General features: G+C 40.9%; 1 protein-coding gene across 1 annotated transcript in view; it reads left to right on the top strand.

The window, feature by feature from the left end:
* SLC35F2 (solute carrier family 35 member F2) overlaps positions 1-20,333 on the top strand; it is a 48,096-nt gene that overhangs the window by 23,437 nt on the left and 4,326 nt on the right. Inside the window, exons 2-7 of the mRNA XM_036324479.1 lie at positions 7,340-7,515; positions 9,770-9,897; positions 13,962-14,118; positions 14,930-15,086; positions 16,106-16,158; positions 17,054-17,208. Of these exons, the coding sequence (XP_036180372.1) occupies positions 7,340-7,515; positions 9,770-9,897; positions 13,962-14,118; positions 14,930-15,086; positions 16,106-16,158; positions 17,054-17,208 (826 nt within the window). The remainder of the gene's footprint in view (positions 1-7,339; positions 7,516-9,769; positions 9,898-13,961; positions 14,119-14,929; positions 15,087-16,105; positions 16,159-17,053; positions 17,209-20,333) is intronic.

The following is a 20,333-nucleotide window of genomic DNA, read 5'->3' as shown; positions in this document are numbered from 1 at the left end:
CAGTGGAGGTTCCGTTTGAAGCCCTGTGACAGGATATATCCCATGGTTAGATGCACATTGTTTCTGGCAGCTTCCTTTAGAGAGGGACAGGCTTTGTTAAGGCATAAAGAGTCCCTAGGTTCAGTTCACAGTTCATATGAATGGGACCTTGTGGTGGAATGCTTAAATGTGAAGCTATAAGTAACAAAAATTGTTTTGAGGCCTCTCTCTACCAGTCTGTTTTTCTCTTCTTTCTCCTTTTGTTCAGCCTCCACTCCCTCAACCCCTTCTGCCTGCCTCCCCCACTCCCTCTTGCTCCTGCTCTTCCATTATGGATGAGGTCATTATGATTTGGAGCCAAGAGAAGTGCATTCTGTAACCTTAAATCTCCATTCTCCTTTTTTTTTTTTTTTTTTTAGAAGATGGCTATACTTTATAGTTGGAGGACAGCTTGCTTAATTGGACTGTTTTAGAATGCAAATATGAGCTTGCTGGAGGAGTTTTGTCCATTTGTGAACAGGGACACACTTATTATTCTCACTTATTTCACATGTATAATGGTTTCCACGTCCATTATGGAATGTGAAAAATGGTCTAAGTTTGATTAGGTTATTGGACACTTGATTGGCTTTTCCACGACCTGTACTTTGGACAGCCAACTCATCCCCTGATGTCCCCGGAAGTAGTGTAAAACTGGTGGGAGAGAAATCAAGCTAGACTCCTTTCCCCAACAGCGAGGTGGGGTGCAAGAATCTCTTGAAGAAAAGGTTTACTAATATAAGCTCTGTTATAAAATCGTAATGGAGAAGTAAAGAAGGGTATTTGGGGGAAGGAGAAAGTGATACAGAAGGTAAGAAGATGTCAACTCTAAGGGATGACCTCACTTATCCCAAGACCATGTGCTGTAGTGGGGGCAGCAGATGTTTAATGGTCAGAAAATTTGGGCATCAATTCTGCTCCTGTGTGATCTTAGGCAAAACACTTCCCTCTTCTGGGCCACAGCATCTTCACCTAAAAAAATGGGCCACAGCACCGAAGTTCTGCAGTTCTGAGACTTCCTTCCAGGAGAGGAGATGTTTCCCTAGATCTGATTCTTGGAAGTAAATTTGAACTCCCTCATCTAGGCCTTTCACAGCAAAGGGCACTGACTTCCTCTGCCTTTTACTTACTGTGGGACTGTGGGTGACTTTGGAGCCACTCTGAGTCTCATGCTCCCCTCTGTAATAGGAGTGGAGGAAGACTACTGTTTCAGGGTTGTGGTGAGAATTAGGTTGAGAATGTGTGCTCTGATGATGCCAACTGAACCATGAAATACAGGAAAATTGGAACCATGTCCTTGGCCAGCTACCCTTCACCACAGGTTTCTTGAGGGAAGTATGTGACTGGGGACAATGACACCTGTCTCCCAAAATGTACTTTTCCACTCGTGGCTTTGGCTCTACAGGACCATGTGGTGAATTTCTTTTGTCAAAGATAGAGCAGTCTAAAATCCAGAATCAGGGCCTTGTTCAGGAGGAAGTGAGCACAGAGGACGCTGCCAGGGATAGGTAGAGCATCCCTGGGAACACTGCTTCCTCTGTGGGAGCAAGGTCTTAACCCTTTCCTCACCTGGGCAAAAAATTTGCTTCCCTAGCCTAATAAAATGTCTGCCTCTGGCCAGTTCCTGCTATTGTTCCTCCCCTGGAAGGGTGGGGGTTTTTGGCTCCTTCCTTTTGAGAATACAGAGCAAACAACATGAAGGAATATAACTTTTGAAGAGCAATCTAGCAAAACAAGTAAATTTGAAGATGCTTATGCCCTGAGACTAACAATTCCACCCTTTGATGTATCTTCAAAGCAAACGGTCCCTTTAAACTTCATGGCACAAATAGAAAGTCATTATAATTGTAGGTACTCTGAGTACACTGCTTGCAGAGGATGGATGCCTTCAGTAGGCCCCAGCAGGCCATCCTGAGTCCCGACAGAGACTTTATCTTAGCACATCAGTGACGCATTTGCACCAGTTTGCAAAACAAACCCAGAAAAACTCTTAGATGTGTGCATCAGGAGACATAAGCAAGAATGTTTGTGGAGGCATTGTATATAAGAGAAAAAAAAAGAGCTAAACATCAACAAGGAATGGATAAAGTGACAAATCGTGTTGTGGAAAGGCGTGAACTAGAACTAATGCATCAATATGGATCCCTCTCTCCAACAATGTTGATTAAAATAGCCAGTTGCGCCCTAACCGGTTTGGCTCAGTGGATAGAGCGTCGGCCTGCGCACTGAAGGGTCCCAGGTTCGATTCCGGTCAAGGGCATGTACCTTGGTTGCGGGCACATCCCCAGGAGGGGGTATGCAAGAGGCAGCTGATTGATGTTTCTCTCTCATCGATGTTTCTAACTCTCTATCCCTCTCCCTTCCTCTCTGTAAAAAATCAATAGACTATATTAAAAAAAAAGAAAAAAGAATTTGCAAAGGGAACTGGAAAAACACCATAAAAAAATAAAAATAAAATAGCCAGTTGCAAAAGTACACATATAGTACTTTAGGGATACTTATGTAAATATTAAAATATATAGAAATACATGGAATGATAGATGCCAAGTGGAAAACACAAGGGGGATATGTTGATGTTGCCAATATTTTCTTTCTTAAGCTGCCTAGTAGATATATGAATCCATGTTGATTATGCATATACTTTATTATATTTTAAATATCTTTTAGGAAATTTTAAAAGATTAAAACTTAAAGCTATGAGAGAGTAGCCCAAGATGAGGCTGGAGAGCTAGGCGGGGGTCAGATGGTAGGGTGCCTCAGAGGCCATTTAAAAGTTTGGCTTTCATCTGAGGGCAAAGGGGAGCTACTAAAAGGTCTGAGGTGTGGGAGGGATGCCATCAGGTGACCATCACACCAACTCCTGCTGCAGTACAGATGCTGGGTGTGTGGGAGGGAGAGGAGCAGGCGGAGCACGGGGCTTTGCTGCGGTCCTAGCTCCAGGGCACTTCCTCCTTGGAACACCATTTCCTCTTGCTTCCAGGAAGCTCTTCCTTCCCTGTTCTCTCTCTGCCTCTCTGGCCAAGCCCCTTCGTCTCCATCTACAATTCCTCTTCCTCCTCCAGCCCTTTACATGTTGCTGTTTTCAAGACTGTTTTTCTTAACCCTCTTTTCTAGTTTTAGGCCTGTGTCCCGACCTCATTTATATCCCAACTTTCAGCTACCACCTCATGATTTCCAAATTTATTTCTTCAGCTCGGTCCTTTTTCTCAGCTCCAAACTGCCTACTGGACATTTCTTCTCGACTGGATTCATTCTCCCTTCCAAATGTGCCTTTTCCTCCTGTTTTTGGGATATTGATGAACCATATTGCTGTCTATCCAGTTATCTGATCCAGAAAACTGAGTATTATTCTAGACTGCTCCGTCTCTGCCACCTTTCCTGTTTATTTTGCTTTCATGTTGGAGCGAAGGGTAAGGCTTAGTTCTTTGTGCCACGATGTATGTGCTGTGACGTATCTAGAAATGCTCGATTCCCACCTTGCTAATCACTTTGCTCCCCCCTCTTCAGGCGATTGGGATGACTTCACCACCGTCCTGATCTGGCTCCTGTTGGCTGTTCCACCCTCACCTGCTGCTGTGTTGCTCTCCTACACTCTGTGCGGCAGCTACCCCGACCCCCTGAGGCCCCCGAATGTACCATATTGTTTCAGCTCCGTGCTTGGTGTGTGGTGTTCCTTCTGCTTGGAATGCCTTTCCTTACTGTGCTAGCTAGTGAACTCTTGAGTTTTTTGTTCTTTTAAGCTAGCCTATTTTCCCACTGGTCTGCCTGTGCCCTCATTGCTAGTTTACGTGCCTACTGACTAGTATTTCCAGTAGTATCCGAGCTCCCGAGGCACAGAGAGAGCCTGTTCAGTTTTGTATCTTCAAACCCTGACGCGTGGTAGATGCCCTACAAGTGTGTTTAGGGTTGTCCCACCCGGCAAACTTCCCCTTTCTTTTCTGCCCTGTGCAGGGATTGTTTGGGGTTAGTTGCGTGTTACTGAAACAAATATTCCAGAGAAAAGAATATACGGCAAACTTTCAGAAGAGTTATTCTGTGTTTGCTGTTTTGGCTTTTTTATTTATTTATTTATTTTTTACTTTGTGTAAAACAACTCTGGAAGGAAGTATTTATATGGAGAACATTTTAAATAAAAGTTGCAGTGTTCTCCGTCCTCGCCCCTAAACCTTCCAGGCACTGTCGTCTTCATCATCTCTTAAATTGTTTTGCCAATCTTCAAGCTTTTACTCGTATTGCCTTTGCTCATTTCCCAAACATCTATACGTTTCCTTAATGCTTTAATAAGATAATATTAATCTCCAAACTCTTATCCCATTCCTATTCTCCTTTTCATCATTTAAAAAAAGAGCTATTTCTGTTTGGTGCTTATCTTTTCACTCAGCCCACTGGAATCTGACTTTAGGCTTTGCCACTAACAAAAAGCTTTCCTTCAAAGATCTCTAGCGACTTCCAGCTTGCCAGCCCAACTGTGTCTCTTTAGCTGTAAGGCCACCTCTTCCCTCTGCAGTTTTGGACACTACAGTATTGATTTCTTCCTTCTTAAAATGTTTTCCCACTCTTAGCTTCTGTGTCAGGGCACTCTCATAACTTGTCTCTCTGACTATGGCATTTCATTGGAAGGGGGGGCGGGGAGTCTTACCTTGGGCAAATATAGTCACTTCTTTATCAATTTATATTTATTCCACAGATATTTACTGAGTGACAACCAAGTACCAGGCACTGGATATGTAGTGGAGAGCAAATCAGATATGGTCTAATTTTCTGAAGTCCAGAGTTTTAACCTTATATTTGTTACCTACTTGCTGTGTAACAGATGACCACAAACTTAGTGGTTTCAGACAACACACATTTATTATCTCACAGTTTTTATGGATCAGGCATCTGGGCATGGCTTCAGGGTCTCACACTGGCTGCAGTTGGGGTGTTGGCCAGGGCAGAGTCTCATCTGCAGCCTTGGCTGGGCAGGGACCTGCTTCCAAGCTCATTTTGGTTGGGCAGGATTCATTTCCTTGTGGACTTTTGCTCTGAGGGCCTCGGTTCCCTGCTGGTTGTTGGCCAGAGGCTACCCTCAGGTCCTTGACATGTGAGCCTCTGTATATGGCAGCTTGTTTCATCAGAGCCAGCAAGGAAGAGAACTAATAGAGAGAGTTGCCTAGCATGATGGAAGTAATGACCTCACGTGATATATTCATGGAAATGACATCCCATTACTTTCATTGTGTTCTAATGGTTAGAACTGAGTCATAGATTCCTACCCTCCTCCCCCCCGCCCCCCACTCAGGAGGAGGAGATCACTTGGGGCAACAATACCAGGAAGCACAGATGCACTGGGCGCACCTTAGAGGCCACCTTTCCCAAGCTTCGTATTGTCCACCCACCCTCCCTTCCCACAAGGTTCCAGGCACCTCAATTTCTACTGCTCTCAAATGGAACTCACTATTCTCCCCTTGCCCCAAACCTGTTTCTCATCCTGTCTTCCTGTTCCGGTCAGTAGCCCCATAGGCATCCAGTCATTTAGTCTAGAAACCCAGATATCATTTCAGCATCTCCTCCCGAGAGCTAATGGTGTGCTGGGCTGTGTGGAGTCTTTCATGTCATTCTCTGCTTTCCGTTCATGCTGACATGGCTTTCAGTCAGGTCTCGCTTTGGCCTGGGCCATTGTATTAGCTTTCTAACTGCTTCTCTGCCTCGTTCTCTTCTCATCAGTTCTTCTTTTCCTAACCACCAGAGTCACTTTCATCAGTCCCTCTGTTCGAAACCTTCGTGCCTCCCAGCCACCTATGGCATAAAGGCCTAATTTCTGAGTTTGCTATTCAACCTTTCACGATCTGGCCTCAACTCTTCCATTTGCCGACCACTCTCTGCCGTTGCCCTTATGCCCCAGGCACACTGGGCCTCTTGGTGCTCCCTGAGCCCATCCCTGCCTGTGTGTGCCTCTGCATTTGGTCCTAGTTACTTCTTTCTGTATTCCCTTTTCCTTCCTTCCTCCTTCATATACTTCCAAACTTGTCTGAAAACCCCATCTTCCGGGAAGCCTTCCCCAGTGTTCCCTGCGGGCCGAGGCCTCACTCAGAATGAATCGGTGGCACCTGCATGCTGTCTGTCATAGCACTCTGCTTGCACCGCTGTCCCAGACTACTGTTTTGCAGTGGGCTGTTCAGGTGCCTCTCTCTCTTAAAATGCTAAAGGGCAGGGTCTGTGTTTTACTCTTCTTTGGATCCAAAGTGCCAGCCTCCAGCGCAGTGAATCACAGTCTTGACTGCGTGTTGGGATCACTTGGGGAGCTTCAAACATCACTGATGCCTGGAATCCACACCAAAGGTGATGCTGTGATTGGTCTCAGGTGTAGCCTGATGTTGGCATTTTTAAAAGTGCTCTGATTGCCCGGCTGTGTGCTCGGTGGCTGAGCTTCCCCTATGAACCATGGGCTCTCCGTTCGATTCCCAGTCAGGGCACATGCCTGGGTGGTGGGCTCGATTCCCAGTGTGGGGTGTGCAGGAGGCAACCGATCAATGATTCTCTCTCATCATTGATGTTTCTCTCTCTCTCCCTCTCCCTTCCTTTCTCTGAAATCAATACAAATATATATTAAAGAAAATAATGGTGAGGGCCTTCGGTGGCGGGGGCGCGGGGCAGACTGGAGCAGGCTGGAAGAGGTTATTGGGGGAAAAAGGAGGACCTATGCAATACTTTCAACAATAGAGATAAAAAACAAACAAACAAAAAAGGCGCTGTGATTCTAACATGTAGGTAACATAGAAAACCTCTACTTCTAGCTGAAGAAATCAAGACTAGGAGAAGGAAAGGATGAGACTATGCTAAACATTTAATGAATAGGAAGGCCTTACAACAAGTGAAAACTGAGTTTTTAAAAATCATACACACAAACTCACTTCAAACAGTGTATCACATAGCTAAGTAATCAAAATGATTTCTAAATGGGTGGACAATAAAATGGGAAAATACGTATTTTTGTGGTAATGAGGGAAATCAGAAATGTTAAAGAGAATAAAATCTCAAAATCCAACACTTACTCATGGACATGGACAGCAGTGCGGTGATGGTGGGGGAGAGGAGTTGGTGAAGGTAGAAAGGGCAGAGGGGGGATAAATGGTGATGAGAAAAAAAATCCAACACTTTAATTTTTGTACATATGAAGTAAGCAATAAAATTAAATAATGACACAACAGGAATAACTAGCATTTCCCTTTTCGTTGAGCACTAAAGTATATGTTGTATGTTGTGTGTTGTGCATGTTCGTGTTTGTGTCAGAGGTATAACTTACTTGCATGTTATTCAGATTTCCTTCTTTGTTTTCTAGGAATATTTTGAAAACAATTGCCCTGGGTCAGATATTGTCCTTGTGTATATGTGGAACAGCCATCACCAGCCAGTATTTGGCAGAAAAATATGAAGTGAACACCCCCATGCTTCAGAGCTTTATCAACTATTGCTTGCTGTTTCTAGTTTATACAGTGATGCTGGCATTTCAATCAGGTATGCCGAGTGTGGGAATTAACTTTTTCAGTGACCTATCTTCATTAAAAAACGTGGCTTTTAGGCATTTAAAAAATGAAACATGAGGCAAAAGTAAGAACAGGACAAACTATTGCTGCCTTTATAAAAGTCATTAGAAAAGTATGACACCTCTGAATTCTGTGAAAGTACCAATTAGAGATTCATGCATCATCTCTGGCATTGTTGATTAAAATAAGTAGCACCAAACTGGAACAGTACAAATTGTCATAAAAATTAAAAGTGTAAATGCTATTACAAGTTAGGTTGATAAGATTAAGAGACAATATTAAAAACACTTGAAGTCAAGAACCTCACTCTTCAAAGGCTGTATATGCAGCTAAGTGGAGAATGCTAAATGGAGCATCGACTGCATGTAGGTCAAATCTATGTTATGAGAGAAACAAAGACAGGGAATTGGGAAGGAATTAACATCTTTATCACTGACTGGTTAAGTTGTTTTAGAATCATCACAGAATTATCATTTCTCACTAGCTACACAAAAAAGGGAAAAACTAGGTTCTGACAAACATTTTTGTGCCAGACATCATTTTAATTGCTTAACTCATCTAGGTTTGGTATAAACTCATTGAAGACTCCCAACAAGTCAAGTGAATATTATTACTATCCCCACCTTACAGATGATCAAACTGAGGCAGGTAGTACTTACATAACTTGCTCTAAGTCATATAGGTGGTAACTGGTGAGCCAGGATTCCAACCTAGGCAGGCAGCCACGCGCCCCCCCCTCCCCCCATCCCCCGCCAGAGCCCATGCTCTCACCACCAATCTGTATTAGGGACTCCTAGTCATGCTAAGAAGATTCTTCTCACAAGAAAAGAGCACGGTACTATAAAATAAATTAAGTGAGATCGAATTTAGGGATGTGAGGACAATGGGTAACTCAACCAAATCAATTGGGTGGTTGCAATACTTCTATTTTCATCGTATTTAAAAGACAATAAAAGTACCATAATAAGAGCAGACTTGCTAATCCTCTTTTTTAGAAAAATTAAATATTTTAAAAATTGATTTGAGAGAGAGAGAGGGAGAGAGAGAAACATTGATGTGAGAGAGAAATATAGGCTGGCTGCCTCCTGCACACCCCCTATTGGGGATTGAGCCTGCAACCTGGACAACCTTTTAGTGCACAGGACAACACTTAACCAACTGAGCCACACTGGCCAGGGTGCTAACCCTCTTTTAATATGAACCTTAAAGCATCAATGGTTTTCCTATGTGTCAGGATAAAAAACGTACTTCGAAAGAAAATAGAAACCAGTGGTAGGAGTGGGGAAACCATCTGAAGGGTAATGCACCAAATTTGGCAAGAGCTTTAGGAGTTGGATATAGAACTGGTATTAATACATGGCTAGTAGGGACTTTGCTCTTCTCTGTAAGCACTGGCTTTTAGTAAATTCGTGTGATTCATAAACACAGCAATACGGTCTCCCTAAGGGATGGTTGTTAGGTCCCTTCCGTACCATCTCGTGTCGAGGAAGACTGACTGTGCTTTCAGGATTTTCTTGTAAATTAGGTTTTAATGATAATTACCTGACTATGAGTCTCACTACCTTTATTTCCTTGTAGGTTATCTTACAAGAAGCCTTCTAATCTGTGTTCCAATTCTGTATCCTGCGATGCTAGATTCTCCAAAGAAGTGAATCATAGTTAACTTGAATAAATAGAACTTGGTGAATAAAAGGTGTTTCTTCACTGGTGCCACTAAATCCTTTTTTCCAAACTTATAACTGATGTACTTTTCTCTTGAAAGCACATCTTTTTTTTTTTTTTAATTTTATTTTTTTGAAAACACATCTCTTTTAAAATAATGACCAAGGCAGAGTTTCCTTTGAAGAAGTCCATGAATGGAGGTTCCATAGCCAATGAATTAATAAGAAAACATTGCATTTCCTAGGAAAATCGGTAGCTTGTCAGGAATGGCAACATCCAAACCTGTTTTAGATATTAGATTTCTGTCACAAGGAGGGGAGGAATTTAACCACTTTTCTCTACTTACTGTCTCTCTGGTGTTTTCATTGAACAATTGGTCTGTGATGACACCTTAGCTGGGTCTCATATTATAAAAATTTGATTCTGTTGAACTGTTGTAGGAATTTGTAGGAACTATTGTACGCATTAGGAGGGGCCACTTCCAAAATACACAGTAAATATAAATAAACATGCACGGCTTCATTTTCAAGGAACATGTACTAACCCAGATGTCTTTCAACCAGGCCCTGATAGCCTTTTACACATCTTGAAAAGAAAATGGTGGAAGTACATCCTGCTGGGCCTAGCAGACGTGGAAGCGAATTACCTGATTGTCAAAGCATACCAGTACACAACTCTCACCAGCGTCCAGGTGAGAGGGCATCCTCTGACCAATTTGGCTTGTATAGTTTTAAGAGAAGAATCTGAACTCGTATGTGTTAACCTCATTTTGTGGCGAACCTGTTCACTCGAAGAAAACCTAAACACAGGTGGTTGCTATCTGTTTTCAGAGGAGCATATGCGCTAGTGAGTAAGCAGCTGGGAATTAGGGAACATGTACATGAGTTAATGAGTTCCCAAACTGCAAATGCGGTAGCATATTAGAACAGTGTCTTCCCAAATAAGCATAAATATTTAGTTGGCAACCGATGCTGTGATGTTGACGAGAGCTCTGCTTTATACGGTGCTCACACATGGCACATAAAGTGGCTGTACATTTGTGCTACAGAAAAGTGGGAGGTTTGCAAGTAGGTATTCAACCAAAGGAGCGATTGGAAGGAATCTGCTAGACGTCTTGGTAGAGATGGTAGCCAAAGGCAAAGCTTATATCCTTATTTGTTTATTGGGTTTTTGCTTGATTGAAAGAAATAGGTACCTAAATAGCAGGATTTTTCAGCCGGTGGAGTTGAGTCAGACCCATTCAGTTGCCTTTTTTAAAATTGAATTTATTGGGTGTCTGTGACTCTAATGAACAAAAAAGAAACTGGCAAAGAAAATAAAAACAGAGGCATGGATACATGGAACAGACTAACTGCTGTCAGAGAGGAGGAGGATGGGGGGCTGGATGAAAGAAGGTGAAGGAATTAAGCAAAAAACATATGGGAAAGGGAGTGGGAGTAGGTAGAGGTGAGCAAAGGGGGCATAAATGGGATGGAAAGGGACTTTGCTTTGGGTGATGGGTGCATGATGCAGTTGTTGTAATGTTAGGAAACTATGGGAAGTATCGTAACACTGAGTCACCAGTACTAACAACAAAATGTTTTATAAATGGAGGTGAAAGCGAGATAGACGCCATTGCGGGTTTAGACTTCACCATTTAATGAATTTATAACTTTCTGATGCATTGTTCTTCTCACTATGTAAAACAGAGATGTTTTATTTGATCTCCAAATTTTAGGAATGTAGAAAAATTGAAGTGAGATTAGACTTACTTCATTTGGAAAACATAAGGACAGATGGAAACTCAGTATTTTTCCAATGTGAATATACATTAAGTGCTATTATTACCAGAATGCATTTTATTAAATGCTCTCTTTTCTGTCACGTGGTGCTAAGCACGGTCCACAGCAGACCTCTTGGTTTTTCACTGGCATGAGCTTCAAAGCCCTGATAGGAAATATTTGTTGTCAGACATAGGAGGTACATGGAAAAACCCAGATTCTCATAAAAATTAAAACCGGAAGTTAGTTTCCTAGAGGGTGAAGTTCATCACAATTAGTATTAACTGTGCGTTAAACAATGGGCAGGGAGAATGTAGAAAATAGCATTTTCTAGTCACATCTACCCTCATAATCTCACGCGTAATTCAATTACTTGGCTACAGTTTCCAGAAACTTTGATCTCTGACTAATAATAATTAGAAGATTTGAATTGGTGCAAGGTCTAAACACAAAGGTGTGTTAAAACACTTGCACTGGGGTTTTGGTGACTGAAGTTCATGCCTTACCAGTATACTACCCAAAATGTCTTGTAGTCTCTTAGAAAAACCTAAGCATTTGGTTGTCAAAAGTTATGTACTTAGGGCTCCAGCAAGGGGTATATTTTTATTTTCTTTATTTTTTCCCCATCACCATTTACTTATTTTTTATTTTTAAAAATATATTTTTATTGTTTTCAGAGAGGAAGGGAGAAGGAGAGAGAGATACATCAATGATGAAAGAGAATCATTGATTGGCCACTTCTTGCACGCCTCACACTGGGGATGGAGCCTGCAACCCTGGCATGTGCCCTGACCGGGAATCGAACCGTGACCTTCTGGTTCATAGATTGATGATCAACCACTGAACTACGCTGCCAGGGCTAACTCAATGTTATACTTATGCCTTCCCTGCCCCTCATGGTCTTACATAGTACCGTGCTTACTATGGATACACACAATAATTTATAAAAATTAAATTAAAATAGGGGGACTCTTGGAACTGAAAGCATCAGAGTCACCAAGAATACATTTGGAAAGGAGGTTCAATGTAGATAAATAGCTGGATGTGATAGATATAAGATAAGAAGTCCTGGAGTTTTGGAGTTGGGAGAGATTTGTGAGGAGATCATTTGGTCTGATCTCTTCATGTCATATTTTGGCTTAGAGGGTGACTGGTTGTAACTCACACAGTTGGTTGGGGGCCCGGGGAGTCTGGAACTCTTACCATGACCTAGGCAGTTCCCTTTATATGGCCACTGATTGCCCACTAAAATTGTTAAAAATAGAGCAAATTTAAGTTTGATTTTAAGATAAGATTCAAGGACAGGGAATCTCCTGTGAAAATTTTTAGAGCGACTTTTTCTTTTTTGCTTAAGGAATGTAGTTGAGACTTTAAGTCATTACGGCCAGATTCTGCTGTGTCTTCTGGGACAGGCTATTATCATTTGCATCGTTTGAGGCTTTGTTATTCAGGCAGGCTCGATAAAGCACTTAGGAGATTAGAGTTCTGCAGCTGGAATAAATAACAAGGCAAGGCGCCCATTCCTGCACAGGCATCTGACTCCAGGAATGACACTGCAGTGAAAGACCATTAGCTAGCAACTGTGGGCAGGATCTAACAGGCTGCTGCTGGAGATTTAGGGGCCTGCCTTGTCCCAGATTAGAAAGACATAGAGAAAATCCAGGACAAGGTTAAAAACAAGAAGATATGCAAAAAACAGCAGATTGAAGAATATTATAAGGACTATCTTTTATCCTTGAATTTTCGAAATTTGTGAAGAACTGAGTGAATGAAATCTCTATTTTTCCTTGACCTTACAAGTAATTTTGGATTTGCTATCATTTTGTCACTCTTAATCCCCCTGCTTTTCAGACTGGCAATAGGAGGGTGTAGCAAATATTTTCTGGACCCAGGATCAACAGGTGACGACAAGCAAGAGTATTTGCTCTGAGCAGGTGTTTGTCTGACAAAATGGGGTTGGACTCTGTCAGGGAGATGGTGTCTTCTTGCTTTCTCATAATAACCAGTACTTTTTGTAGCTCTTACTCCAACGGCAGAAATATCTGGCTGTGTGATTATTTATGCCACGTCTGTCTAGCCCTGTGTATGCTACTGAGGGCAGGGCTAGGGGGTCTCTTTTTCACTACATTCCAGCTCCTCACAGTGTTTTTTTCCATGCTGAAATATTTGTTGACTGAGTGAATGGGTACATGCAGGTAGGAAAGTTTGCTTATTGAGTTTAAGGATAACGCAGGAGGGAGTGTAGAGGTAATTTGCACAGGCTCTTGGGCAGAATTCCTGAACTGAGCAACTATCTCTCAGACTTTTGTTTGTTTGTTAATCCTCACATGAGGACATTTTTTTCCATTGATTTTTAGAGAGAAGGGAGGGAGGGAGGGGAGATAGAAATACAGGGAAACATCAATCTGAGAGAAACACATTGATTGGTTGCTTCCCATACATGCCCCGACCAACCTACCAGGGACTAGGGATTGAACCCTCAACACAGGTAGGTGCCCTTGACTGGGAATAGAACCTGCAACCCTTTGGTCCATAGGCCGACATCGTAACTACAGAGCTGGCCAGGGCTATATCTCTTTGACTTTTATTTTATTTTATTTATTTATTTATTATTATTATTATTATTTTCAAATGGTATTATGGCAGACAGAACTCAAAGGGTACTATATATTGTATTTTCTTTCCTTCTTTCTTTTTTTTTGTAAATATATTTTTATTGATTTCAGAGAGGAAGGGAGAGGGAGAGAGAGATAGAAACATCAATGATGAGAGAGAATCATCGATCGACTGCCTCCTGCACACCCCACACTGGGGATCGAACCTGCAACCCAGGTATGTGCCCTGACCGGGAATCAAACCATGATCTCCTGGTTCATAGTCAATACTCAACCACTGAGCCACGCCGGCCGAGCATAATTGCTAACTTTTATTGTTATTTAATCACCTACCTCTTAGCTAATGAGAGGTGTTTTAAGCTGTTTCTACTTCCATGCAGCTTTTGGATTGCTTTGGAATTCCTGTGTTGATGGCTCTCTCCTGGTTCATCCTTTATGCAAGATACAGAGTGATCCATTTCGTTGCCGTGGCTATCTGTCTGCTGGGCGTAGGAACTATGGTTGGTGCAGACATACTAGCAAGGAGAGACAATTCAGGTAAGACTGTGACTTCTTTCTGGTTCAGTCCCAGAGAAAAGTTTTGCTTAGGTTTTCACTTTTATTTTTTAAACACACAGTACAATGCAGGAAGCATGCCCTGGTTGACTATCTTTTCAATTTTATTTTCAGGTTTACTTGCTTCTGGTATAGTGACCATTTCCACAAAGCTCCTACCTGCCCACAGTTCGTGTTCCTTTTTGTCACACTGGTTTTGTTTCATTTCATTAAATAAATTTCTTTATATATTTGCAATCTTCTTTTGGTCCATACATTTGGATTAGTTATTAGAAAATATACTGTAGATTTTTTTTTAAATCAAATAGAGACTTTGTGTCTACTCTGTTGATGAAAATACTTTGATATTCTTTGGGTCAAGGTTCAGACAATTGATGGTGTAAATCTCAAAAGGTCTATGAGTTCACCCAACCTACAAGTGACTTCAATATCTCCATTAAGAGAGAAATGACCTTGTTTACCTACCTTCCTTCCTTATCCTTTTAAATTAATTCCCTTCAATAGATTCCATTAATTTCTCATGTCATAGAATGATTTTCTGAGACCTTACATTAAGGCATATACCACTGTCTTCCAGTCTGTTAGTCTCTTGAGCAGTCACAATATGAAAAATCACAGCAGAATTGTGCCAGAAAGTAAGAAGATCAAGAGTCTTTAAACATCTAGAAATCAGGGTTTCTCCTTCCTTAAAATCTTAATCTTAAGTGAACACTAGCCACATAAATTCCTAGGAGCAAGCTAAACAGGTTTTCCTATTGATAATTGTTCCTTTTTGTGGCTTGTCTTTCTGTAGGCAGCGATGTACTGATGGGTGACATCTTCGTCCTGGTTGGGGCTTCCCTCTATGCCATTTCTAATGTGTGTGAAGAGTACATTGTGAAGAAGCTGAGCAGGCAGGAGTTTCTGGGAATGCTGGGCTTATTTGGAACGATCATCAGTGGCATACAGCTGTAAGTCTAAAATTTTCCTCAAAAACAAAATAGGCAAATATGTCATAAGTTATTACTTCCCAACTACTAATATTCATTGTTTACTTGGCCCAAACTCACATTTAAAATCAGTAACTTGCTATAATGAACAACATAAACCGATGAACAAAAATAGAACCAGAGACATAGAAGCATCGAACAGACTGTCCAACCTGGGAGGAGATCAACCAAAGGACTTATAGGCATGCATATGAGCCTAACCAATGGACACAGACAGTAGGAGGGTGAGGGCATGTGCTTGGGGATGGGAGCGTCCAGGGAGAAAAAGGAGACTCATGTAATACTTTAAACAATAAAGAATTTAAACTAAAAAAAATAAAATAAAACCAGTAACTTGCTACCTATATATTAGAGGATTTTTGAAATGTTAAGAATTATGTCTCATTTTCTTATACATGTGGTAGAGGCAGTACCAGTAAAGAGTCTCTTTATCAATTATTTCCAGAAAATATTAACTTCCTATCCAAAGGGAAAACACAATGTCATATTTTTCTCTTATAGCTGACTACTACTGAAGAGTGCTTTAAGACAGTCAGATAAGTTTATGGATCTTTTTGGTCTTATTCTTTGTCATTTAAAAGAATATTTTTATTGATTTCAGAGAGAAAGGGAGAGGAAGAGAGAGAGAGAGAGAGAAACAGAGAGAGAGAGAGAGAGAGAGAAACATCAATGATGAGAGAGAATCATTGATCGACTGTCTCCTGCACGCCCCACATTGGGGATCAAGCCTGCAACCCGGGCATATGCCCTGACCGGGAATTGGACCGTGACCTTCTGGTTCATAGGTCGACGTTCAACCACTGAGTCACGCCAGCTGGGCTCTTCTTTGTCATTTTTAATAAAAAAGATAGTTATTTTATACTCTAAGAAAAATTCAAAAGTCAACATAATTCCTCACCTTATTTGAAGTATAGCAATTAAGTGCTTATACTTGAAAACTAGTGTGTGCACCTCTCTGTGACCTCTTGTTTTAACCTTAGATTGCTTATGGAATATAAGGATATTGCCAGCATTCATTGGGACTGGAAAATTGGTATGTACATAAATGATCATTCTTTTTAGTCAGTTTTAGTCAGTATCCTTTCCTCTGACAAAGACACACATCAAGAAATAAATACTTCATTTTAGTAATATTTAGGCATTTTTGTAAAATCACAGAGTAATTCAATACCCAGGATAGTGGTTTGCATTGAGTTTCCTCTGAGAACTTGTAAATGAACCTCCATAGAAGTTAATTTTTAATCTTTACCTTCAGGAATAGCCTTTCTTTACCAGGAATTCTGAACAAGAGAGACCTTTGTCACATGAGCTTGCATGTGACAGATACTAGATCTGTATCTCGAGTCTTCAGACTTTTTGTAAAGGTTGTCTGCTTGATCATTCAACACCCTATTGGACTTTTTATTTTTGTTTTTATTGATTTCAGAGAGGAAGGGAGAGGGAGAGAGAGAGATAGAAACATCAATGATGAGAGAGAACCATCGATCAGCTGCCTCCCGGATGGCCCCCCACTGGGGATCAAGCCTATAACCTGGGCATGTGCCCTTGACCGGAATTGAACCTGGGACCCTTCAGTCTGCAGGCTGATGCTCTATCCACTGAGCCAAACCAGCCAAGGCCCCTGTTGGATTTTTGAAGTCCTTTATCTATGTCACATCTTACTGTTCTTTTCTTTCTTTCTTTCTTTTCTTTCTTTCTTTCTCTCTTTCTTTCTTTCTTTCTTTCTTTCTTTCTTTCTTTCTTTCTTTCTTTCTTTCTTTCTTCTTTCTTTCTTTCTTTCTTTCTTTTTTTTGAGGGTGTTGTGCGTATCATTTGCAATGCTGTTATTAACAAGGGGCTTTGTAGCTAGTATGTTATAGGACCAGCAATTTTAAATGGCAGCCAGGCCTTAAGCACGTTGACTTCTGATTTCTTCCATGTTTTCACAGCCCTGCTGTTCGTGGCATTTGCCCTCTGTATGTTCTGCCTGTACAGCTTCATGCCACTGGTGATTAAAGTTACCAGTGCCACCTCAGTGAACCTGGGCATCCTGACATCTGACCTCTACAGCCTTTTCTTTGGGCTCTTTCTCTTTGGCTATACGGTAAGTGAATAGAAACCAGGTTCACATAAGAACACTTTGTCTCATCCCAAAGAAGTAGTAGGGTTTTTTTAAAAGACTTTTTTAGACCCAAAAGTAAAACCTTCTTACCCTGTTGGCAAAAATGTCATTGCACAGTCCTCACTCCCTTTGTTACTGCTTCCAAGTTGGAAAATTGGCCCAAATAAGAATTGTTTTTCTAAAAGGTGAAATGCAATGAATTTCCTCTTCGGTATGGCCCATAACACCATTGCATGGAAATGCTAACGCACGTCGCCTGGTGATAAGCAAGGAATCCCAGAGCCACTGTTGACTCTGAGAGACCATCTCAGGTTGGGCATCCTGAACTTCCCCCCTCCAGATTTATTGAGATATAATTGACAAGTGTATGAATTTAAGGTTTCCATCGTGTTGATCTGATACACTTACATATTGCAAAGCTCTACTACACAGATAGAGTCTGTGGTACCCGGTGGGAGGGAAGGAGGTCATTGTATCATCACGCATGCAGTGATGGTAATTTTATATCTGGAAGGGACCTTAAAGGTAATTCAATTTAGTGGGTTTTTCAGACTTTTTCTGTCTCCGAAGCCTCTCAGCATTCCAACGTGTAACCTGCTCCCAGTAGGAACAGCTCTTGTGACATGTAGTAATTCTCAAAAAGAGTGGGGTGGGAGGGAGTGGATCAGTGTCTTCAAGGGAAACAGGAGAGCAAAGATAGTATCTCCAGAGAGTCTGCTTCACCTTCCCTCAAAAATTACAGAATGAATGATTTTATTTTAGAAGTGAGGAAACAAAGACTAATCAGTCTTCTATTGACTGCACGTTTTTCTCTATTGTAATTAATAAGATGTGCATCTCAAGCTTATGTATTTATCAAGGTAAAGTCTCATGCATTAGAAAGAACCAAATAGGTAGATATTTTTTTCTTGTACCTCACAGATAATTTCAAAACTCTTTGGATAGCAGTTCTCATACTTTTTGATATCAGGATCCTTTTAAAATGCTTAAAAATTAAGAACTGCAGGTCACTTACTTCTATATTTATCATATTAGAATTTAAAACTGAGAAACTTAAACAGTATTTATTAACGCATTAAGAAAATAAAAAAACATATGTTAGCATAAAACATTTTTTAAAAAACCTATATTGCCCAAAATAAAAGTATTAGTAAAAATGGTATCGATTTACATTTAAAAAAAATCTCTCTAATGTGTGGCTTAATGGAAAATAGCTGGAATTCCACATCTGGTTCTTCATTCTGCCTTGTGATATCACATGTCATGTAGTCTCTGGAATATTCCATTGTGCACTTCTAAGAGAATGAAGGTGAAAAAGGCAAATAGCATGTTGGTATAATTATAAAAAGAGTTTTGACCTGAAAGACTTTGACCTTCAAGAGTCTTTGGACCACATTTTGAGAACTGCTGCCTTAGAGAGCCGTCTTTCCTTGCATACCTTCAGTGAATGCTTCTGAACCTGTTTGCTGTCTTTGCAACAAATAGTTAGGGTGAACAAATAGTTGGGATGTTGGCTGTCAACTGGTAATTTTAGTTTCAGCCGGGAATAGCAACTACATTTCTTAGTCTTTGTACAATTTTGTGTTCAGGCAGAAATCTTTGGCACTGATTTTACACTACGCCCAGGAATTGGCTATGAACTCACACTGACTAGTTCTGTGGATTCTCAGAAATGTCTACTTAAGGAGTGTAAACTATTTTGCCCTGCCAGGTACACGTGACAGGAATCAGCTGTTATCTTTGCAAACTTGCTGGTTAAGGTATTCCTGAGCTAAGACTAAAAGAGTTTTTTTTTTTTTTTTTTTTTTTTTTTTTTTTTTTAGTAGCAGCATTAAACAGTAAAACATTTTCAAAGTGAATCAGAGTGACCCTGACAGGCTTAGATTTCTTTTCCTATGAGAGTGAGTTGTTCTGTGGTGCTGAGCTTGCATTTCACAGAGCCACCACTAGAAGACGATGGTGTTTCTATTCTGCAGGTCAAGGCCAGTTGTTGGCTACGTGCCCAAAGAAAGCCCGAGTTCAACAGTGTAACTAATGGCCCTGCTCACCCGTGCTTTTTTAAAAAATATTTTATTTTATTGTTTAAAGTATTACAAATAGTAGTACATATGTCTCCTTTTTTTTCACCATTGACCTTCCCCCAGCCTCTCCTACCCTTGGGCACATGCCCTTACCCGCCCCCCCCCCCATCTTGTGTCCATTGGTTATGCTTATATGCATGCATTCAAGTCCTTTGGTTGATCTCTTAACCCCCTCCCCCCCCCCCCCCCAACACTCCCTAGCCTTCCCGCTGTAAACATACTGATTTAGATTTAGTAGTTTAACTTTAACTGTCCCTCATAAGTAAAATAATGTTCAAGGAGGAAGTAAAGGTAAAGAAATAAAAGCTTAGAGGTAAAAGTACCCTTGTCACTACCAAACTGTTGGAAGCTCCCTTAATGTAAATATTTGCTCTTTAACCGCTCTAACTGTAATACGTGAAAGTCCTTCTGTGTGCCATTTTTTTCGGCCACGTGACTTTAAACTATTCTCAAAATTGGAGACTACAAATTGTAAATTCCTTTCTAGCTGTTTTGCTTTTTGTTTCCCTGACTCTGCATGCCTAGCAGTTCACTCTTGAATCAGATCAGATTTCATCGCTCTTGGTCAAAGGTCATTTCAAGACAGAGCAAAGAGCAGGTCTTCTGTGATTTTCAGTCAGTTACAGAGGTGGAAAACCAAGCATGAAGAAGCATAAAGAAGAGCATAAAGAAGATACCTAGCATTTTAAAAATAGTTTTTAAAGACAGAATCGTAAGTCCAGTGTACCTCCAATTATTAAAATTGTAGTATCTAAATTAACTGGCTCTGACTTTTTGAAAGACAGTTGAAAAAGAGGTTTAAAATTTTCTGCACTTGTCTGTGTCGGGCTCTGCCTCCTTTGGAATTGGTCTTGAGTAAATACCTATTGAACAGAGTATCCACAGAAGCTTCCTGTATAGATCCAGACACAAGGGCAGAATTTTAAAAAGAAGAAAAAGAGTGTCTAATTCAGGAGACTTACCTCATTTCTTCTCAGTCTCTCCCTCCTAATAAAGGTGCCTTGATTTAATCACCTGTCTTCGTAA

Source organism: Myotis myotis, unplaced genomic scaffold (genome assembly GCF_014108235.1).
Source record: "Myotis myotis isolate mMyoMyo1 unplaced genomic scaffold, mMyoMyo1.p scaffold_m19_p_10, whole genome shotgun sequence".
Lineage (NCBI taxonomy): Eukaryota > Metazoa > Chordata > Mammalia > Chiroptera > Vespertilionidae > Myotis > Myotis myotis.
The sequence above is the reverse complement of the archived record's forward strand: the minus strand, read 5'-3'. Positions and strand labels throughout refer to the sequence as shown.